Raw genomic sequence first — 7,661 nt, forward strand, 5'->3', positions numbered from 1 at the left:
ACAACTTTCCTTTGCAATTTTCTGTGTTGCAGAGAAATTCTTATGTCAAGAACATCTGCTCAACGTGTGGCCACATTGAGCCCCTGTCTCCATGCCAGCTATCACAAGAAAAGCACGGTACGGATGCAATTTCCTCCCTATCCAAAAAATAAAAGCGGCATCGGCTGCTGGATGCAGCATCTTGGGCTTCCTTTGGCTGCAAAAGGGATGTGGAGCTAAAGTGATGGGAGAGAAATCCGTCTCAGAGCAAGAAGGGAGAAGGTTTTGAGGACACGGGAATGCTGCGTCCTCAGCTGCCAGAAGAGGGAGATGCCGGCTGGAGCCCTCTCCAGCCGAACAGCACACCGGGATGCCAGCTGCCGAAGCGTTTGGTCCTCCCATGGCACCCCACCTGCTGCCAGGTCACTTGTTTGGGAAGCGAGCGCCGAGCTCCCCTTCCCTGGTGTCTGCTGGAGAGCTGGGTGCGATGTAACCCTGCTCCTCTGCTCCTCCCAGGAAAAACAGGGTGTGAGAGCAAAGCACAGGGCTGCTGGGCCGGTTTTGGGGTACCCCCGTCCCCAGGTGTGAGCAGACAGAGCCTTGAGCTCTTTGTCTGGGTGAAGGGCTCCGAGGGATCCCCAGGGATCTCCTCTGCAAGAGTCAAACGCAGGCCAGCAGGTCTGCGGAGGCGTCTCCCTCGACAGGTTTGGCCACAAGCTCCTTGTCAAACAAGAGGAAGGACGGGAGAGATCTGAGACCCAGAATTGCTGCAAACCTGCCACCAGCTGGAGAAAGCTTCAAATAAAAGCCCACGGCTTCCTCTGAGCTCTCCAATACCACCAGGTAGAGATGTTTATGTCGAGCCAGCCTGTAGGTCTACAGAGCCAAGGGATGAGCTCTGCTGGCACCTACAGAGCACCCATGGGTGTCTGGAGGTAGAAAACCACTTTATCGCGATTGTATAAAGGCTACACCCCAGATGCTGTCCCCATTGGGCTAGAGGAGGTGGCACATCACCAACCTCTGGTGACAACCCTCAGCTCTGTCCCTACCTGATGACCTCCAGCTCCGTGCAGCTCTCGGACTGGTCCGTTCCTTCGGGGGTGGCTCCTGCCTTCTCCTGGGAAGCTGTGTGCACCGGCGTGGTCTCGGTGGAGGACGGCACCTCGGTTTTCTCCTCGTTGAACGGGTTGTAGCGCTGTGTCGGGCTCTTCACGGAAGCCTTGCTGCCGTTTGCCTCCGAGGCGGTGGAGCGCGGGCAGCTGAGCGTGTCCGTGAGGTCTCCATCTGCAAAGACAAGATGGGAAAATGAACGTCAGCTCGGGCAGCTGGATCACGTCAAATCAAGCGAAGCTGCGTGGCTGGGGTTCGGGGCACTACACGGTCACTGCTCTGCTCGCAGTGACACCATCCCGGGCACCGGCACAGCACCGTCGGACCGGCTTAGCTTCCAAGATCGCTGCGGGCAGCAGGCTCTGTGCGAGGAGGGACAGAGAGGCCAGCGCCATCGCTCTGCGTTTGGTACCCGCTGCAATTTAGACAACGCCTGGAAATAACAGCTCGGTCACCCAGGAGCCGGCAGCCGGATTAAATAGTAGAGGTGGAGTCCTTGGGAAGGAACTTGAGGGGTCTTGGGGCCACGGTAGGAAGATGACAGCGAGTTAATGAAAAAATGTTGCTTCTCCCCGGTGATGGGGTCTTGGGAAGATGCCCGCTGGGCTAAAAGGGTGGAAACGGAGCCGGGCCATTCAGCAGCGATCCTTACGGAGCTGGCTGCTTTTCTCCGCTTGCCCAAGACACCCACGGGGGCTGGAAGGGTGGTGGAGGGGGGGACATGGCATTCACCGGGGTCTGAGGACAGCACAGATAGGTCACAGCACACCCAGCTCAGCCCGTGTTAGTCTTGAGAGGGAAAAGGAGCAGTGGAGAGGGGCTGCAGGAGTCATGCGGGGGGTTATCCTCAGCCCGTGTTAGTCTTGAGAGGGAAAAGGAGCAGTGGAGAGGGGCTGCAGGAGTCATGCGTGGAGTTATCCGGCCACAAAGTGATGGTTCAAGGAAGGTTACCGACGCCCTTCTCCTCTCCAGCACCCGTCGTTTCCAAAGCCAGCTGGAAACCTCTTGCGAGACAGAGAGAGACCCCTCCCGAAGGAAAGCACAGCCCTGGCAGAGGGATTCGGGGGCGCAGGATTGGAGTAGGAAAAGGAAACCTCTTGTAAAAATCTAACGAAGGCCGTTTTGTGATGGGCAGTTTCAAAACGCTGCTTTGGTCCTGCCGAAACGCCGGCCCTGCAGCGTGGAGGGTGTCAAGGGAAGTAAATCAGGGAGATTCTTCATGTCTACCATTAAAGGGAAAATAAAACATTTAAAGCCTACACAGGCTAGAAGCCTGCGGCTGAAATCACCAAAATGAACGTCATTTCTTTTCCCTAAACCCTGCTGGTTCTGTTGAGACAAAACAATCCTTGTCCAAAATATAGAATTTTACCCCAAAAATGCGTTTGCTGAAAACAGGAACTGTCCCAACTTCCTCACCCTCTTGCTCGGTGTACAAACGGCATCAGCCAGCCAGCCTGACCGGGGGTCAGGATGGAACCTTTGCTACGGCCGAGGTTTGCTCAGCACCCTGCAGCCCAGCCCGGAGCAGCGGGGGAGCGCACCGAAGCCGTGCACGCCTCTGAAAACTGGAGGGATCTGCCCCCAGCATCCCTTGGCTTCTCCCAGCCTGCACCCAACACCCACGGTTAAGTTTCTCGCTGGGTGTTGGGTTTAGAAACGTGGTTTTTTACCCTCAAGCTTCAGGGAGACATTAAACCATCTCAGCGAGCATCTCTGCGCGTGGGCTAAGAAAGAAGATGAGAGGGAGTGTGTTAGAGCCCTGGAGCCATCCACATGGAATTCAGGCAGAATTTCCCCAAATATTCCCCAAATACCGGCCATTTGGACCCAAGGCTCCATCCAACTGCTCAGGACAGAGCGTGGGTGTATTTCCTCCGGGGGTAAAGCCGGTCTCCTGCTCCCGTGACGTGCGAAGGGTACGCACAGGGACTGCATGGGGAGGAAGGAGAACAAGTTCCTCTAAAACAGGCACGTGCTCTTGGCCGTAAAGGCCAGACATAGCTGAGAAGTTGGTTTTAGAAGTGGTAAAATAAGAATAAAAAGTGTAGCGATCCAGACTGTTGTGGTTTTGAGAGATGTTTTGACACAGGAGAGCAGGGTCCAAGGAAAAGAAAACCGGACAAATTAATCCCAACAACAGCCCCCAATTTAAAGAAAGCAGAATTAATTCTGCTGTTTTCCAGGGCTTTCAGGAAATCAGTTTTTCAATCAGTGTGCTTTACCCCAAAGAGGAAATTTCCAGCGTACGCTCAGTGGGCACATCAACGCTCGGTTTGGACGGCCGCTGATCCTGCCAGCGTCGCGATGGTGACAATTCTGCAGCTTTTCTTTTGTGACCTGGTGTAACGGTTCCTTTGCCAACACAGCCACAGACCTGCACTCAAAACTCCAGCCTCGTGTCTGCTACACCGAACGTCGGGGCAGACACATCCCGAGGACACGGAGGCATCGTCAGAGGCAGGAAAACATCCCTCTGCCCCGGGATGTGCGGCCAGGTGAGCGTGTCCCCATACACCAGGAGCTGGGGAAAGCTTTGCACGTGGGCTCAGATGAGACACACGATTTCCCACCTTGGGGGATTTTTTTCCGCTCCTTTCTGCCTCTACCGAATTCCATCAAGGATGTGGCTGTTGCTTGTTAAAGAACTGAAGTGGGGAAGCATGCAGCAAGCTTGAGGTGGCAGCAATGCAGAGAGAAAAAACAAAATGTTGTAACAGATGAGTATGTCCCACCTTCCCAGTCTCTGCTGGGCATGGTCTGCATTGCTGGAAAGACATCTCCAAAATCATAATCTACAAAAACGAGGGATAAAACTCAGGATTAGAAATACAAGTAGTGGGGAGGGAGCTGGGGGGAGAGGGGAGAGTGTGAAGGGGATTTGGGGAGGGAGATGGGGAAGGAGAGAAACAAAACAATCTTCCACCGATATCTGAAACGCATGAGAAAATAGGGAACTCGGATGCAAATGGAAACCAGCTGCGCTAACGGCTGTTCCTGCTGGATGTTTGCGTTAGGGGAGCTGCAACGGGACCAGTGAAGGATGAAGGCCCCCTTGTGCAAGCTGCTGGAAAGCCAAAACAGAAAAATTGGTCGGTGTCATCCAGGGCTTGTGTAACTCATCAGGGATGCCCTCTGAGAAGCAATTTAATCACTCTGTGCCTCAGTTTCCCCACTTAGTGTGATGTCTGACTCATTAATGTTTGCAAAGCCAGGGGTCTGATTAAAGGGAAAAACTTCTCCTCTGATCCTAAAATCCCCGGCTCCAGCTACACCCCCAGGGCAGCGAGATGCTCCCGTTGAAATGACGAGCAGTGACATAGTTATTGAAGTCACATCCCTCCACGGCAGAGGAACAGTGGCAATGCCTGTCCTCCTGGGCTCAGACACCGCCACCGTCCTGGTCCTGCAGCTGGGAACGGCATTTCCACAGCAGCACCGAACCCCTCTCTGCGTGGGGAAACTGAGGCACAGATCACCAGCTCTGCCTGGACACACAGAATAGCTTGTGATGATGCCAAAACCAAAATCTAGCTCCAAAATCTCCTGGATCCCTACTCCAAACCCCTCTTGAGCATTAAGCTTCCATCCACCAGACGGGCTGGAGCACACAGCCAAGCCCAAGTGACACCCCTTGCCCGGTCAGCAGGGACAGGCAGGAGGTGTGCTGGCACCGAGACGTGTTCTCCTGAGCGAGGAACCGGAATACAAACCCAGGGGATGCAGTAAGCACCGAAACGGCTGCTTAGGCCAAACCTCTGCGGATGGAGAACCTTCCTCCTGTGACTTGCATTGCTAGGCTCCTCGTGCTGTCTCCGACTTACCTCGGACGCTGGAGGCATAAAAAAGTTTCCAAAAGCAAACCTTGCACACTTACAGCACGAGTGCAGATGTCGGGGGTGAGCCCAAAACAGTGCTGTGCTACCAAGTCCTTTGCTAAAACAACACAAATGCCCATCCCAGGCTGTTCCTTCTCAGCATCTTTCATGTCTCTGGTTTTATCTTGCACGTGAAAGGCAACTGGCGGACGCTGGTCTCAGAGGAAACCCGTCTGTATGCGGGCTCAGTCTGAAATTCACTGCACCCATCACCCCATCCATTCCAGAATCCCCTTGTCTCGCTTTGTTCAACCTGACATCAAAAAAGGAATAGGGCCAAGGTATTTTGGATTAGGACCAGCTCCAGCTGCTCCTTCATGTGAACGTGCCCCATGCAGGATACGAGCTCCCTGCTCCAGCCCAGAGCGGGTTAAGGGCGCAGGAACAAGGTAGATGCCTTCTCACTTCATCAGGAACATCCTCCAGCCCTCTCTGATGGAGAGAAGGGGGTGAGCTGACAATTTATCAGGGTGCTCAAGTTAAAATGCATAAAGAGGGAAAAACAGCACCTCTGAGACCACCAGCTGCCTTTCCTCAGACTGCAGACATGGAGAAAAGACTCTGGAAACTATTCCCCACCACCCCCAGCGTACGTGACTGCAAAAGGAGCAGTTAAAAAGGTCCTCTGCAGCCCGGCGCCCCTGCTCTGAGCTGGAAGCCACGTTCAGATACTGGCACGGCTTTCACTCCATGGGGAGATTTCTCCAGTTCTTGCTAAAGAAAAAACATCCCCCAGGACAGAAACGTGGCCGGAGGTGACTAGCAGGGAAAGTCCTCTCCCGGTCTGAGACAAAGGGGTTGTCCACAGCTTAAATCCCAGCCTAACTGCTGGGTTTGGTCTCTTCCAGCCCATCATTTGCTGCCTCAGTTGGCGTCTCATGCAGCGGCTCAGCCGAAGGAGATGTGGGAGCATGCACCCACCTCCAACACCCCACTGACCTTCACTGGACGGAGCGATGGCGCTGTCGTCCCATTCCAGGTTGGTGGAGGTGACCGAGTTGAAGGAGTTGAGGGACAGGCTGTCTGAGCCGTGCACCGAGCTGGGCAAGCGGTCCTCAAAATCTAGCAGGTACTGAGGTTTGTAGTAATCCGGCATGTACGGGGCCAGGTCCAGGTACGGAGCGTCCTGCAGAGGAGAGAGTCGGGCGCTGAGTCACACACAGTTATTAGCGCAGTAGAGATGACGGGGCTGTCCCTCAACGTCCTCTGTCTGTCCATTTCTGCCGCCTTTCCGAGGAAACCCGACAGCTTCACGGTGACGCCGAGGGTTAGCCAGTGGCTTTGTGTTTGCCTGGAGGGATGCCAGCATTTCGTACCACGCTTGCAGAGCTCAACTCTGAGCTTTAGATGAGATATTGGGAAGAAATTCTTCCCTGTGCGGGGGGAGAGGCGCTGGCCCAGGTTGCCCAGAGAAGCTGTGGATGCCCCATCCCTGGAGGGGTTCAAGGCCAGGCTGGATGAGGCTTTGGGCAACCTGGGCTGGTGGGAGGTGTCCCTGCCCATGGCAGGGGGTGGCACTCGATGGGATTTAAGGTCCCTTCCCACCCAAACTGATCTGTGATTCTATGATTCTATGAACTCCTTTATCCCCATCGATCTGCCCCACAGCTGCGTTCCCCATACCTGCCTCCTTCCTCTTCTGAGCAATAGGAATAAATCCCGTTGCTGGATCTCCAAAGACCCTAGCCTAAAGCCCTTCCTAAAAGTGGTAGCTTCATGTTTTCAGCTGAACAAGAGGAAGCCCAACAAGAAGGTACATCCTGGACCCCTGACAGCCAGGACTCCCCCTGCTCCACACACCCGCGCTCCCAGAGCCGAGATAAACCCTCACCAGATCCAAGTCAAAGCGGATGAACTCCAGCCCGGACACCAGCGTTAAGAACAAGGTCAGATGATCGTGGCTGCAAACCAGGGCGTTCCTGCAGCATGGACAAAACACAAGAGCTTTAGAGAAGGGGGAAAGAGAAGAAACAGCTACAAGTGCCCTTCTGTTTTCTTGGTGGCATGTCTCCGAGCTAAACAGCCCCAGAGCTGCGAGCCGGCTCTTTGCCTCCGAAGAGCAACGGCAGAGCTTCAGGGCAGATCCGTGTGGCTCGGAGCAGGCAGGAATTCACCACGTGCTGTCCCCAAACCGAGCTACAGCCAGATTTCCAGGCGACCACCAGACAAGAGGGGTCCCTGGACAACAGCTCAGCATCTTTTTTGAAAACATGGAATAATATACAGGGTAGATCTGGGACTGGGAGTAAAAGCAGTGAGTAGGAGAGATGCTTGGAGGCCCCCCGATACAGGGCAGTGCATCCGCATCTGGGAACTTGAAATTATGCAAAACCTCTGCAAAACCCACAAGGAAAGGTCAGATCCTGCTTTTTCCCCACCAGGCTGGCTTCTGACAAGAAGGGATGCCAACCAGCACCCAAACAAGGAGCTGGGATACTCACTTGACATAGTACTTGTGCAGCAGGCTTAGGTTCTCCTGGAACAGCCTCAAGTAGCTCTCCAAGGAGTTTTCGTTGAGGGCTAGGTACAGCCATGCCCGGCCTGAAAAGAAAACAGCAGAGATTTATCTGCGGGGCAACGCCTAAGAAATAATCAGAAATCAGTTAAAACAGGTCAGATCGTTCACTCGCATTCGTATCATTTCAGGGGAGCAACTGACCGTTGGGGAAATCTGGGGGGGAAATTTCAGCA

General features: G+C 54.2%; 1 protein-coding gene across 1 annotated transcript in view; it reads right to left on the reverse strand.

Moving 5' to 3' along the window:
* The window catches only part of PLEKHM2 (pleckstrin homology domain containing, family M (with RUN domain) member 2), a gene marked incomplete at both ends in the record, with an annotated part of 14,110 nt that overhangs the window by 4,916 nt on the left and 1,533 nt on the right, over positions 1 to 7,661 (reverse strand). The window contains 5 exons of the mRNA XM_010079733.1: positions 1,032 to 1,266; positions 3,828 to 3,887; positions 5,910 to 6,096; positions 6,802 to 6,889; positions 7,412 to 7,511. Of these exons, the coding sequence (XP_010078035.1) occupies positions 1,032 to 1,266; positions 3,828 to 3,887; positions 5,910 to 6,096; positions 6,802 to 6,889; positions 7,412 to 7,511 (670 nt within the window). The remainder of the gene's footprint in view (positions 1 to 1,031; positions 1,267 to 3,827; positions 3,888 to 5,909; positions 6,097 to 6,801; positions 6,890 to 7,411; positions 7,512 to 7,661) is intronic.

Source organism: Pterocles gutturalis, unplaced genomic scaffold, assembly GCF_000699245.1.
Source record: "Pterocles gutturalis isolate BGI_N339 unplaced genomic scaffold, ASM69924v1 scaffold18949, whole genome shotgun sequence".
NCBI lineage: Eukaryota > Metazoa > Chordata > Aves > Pterocliformes > Pteroclidae > Pterocles > Pterocles gutturalis.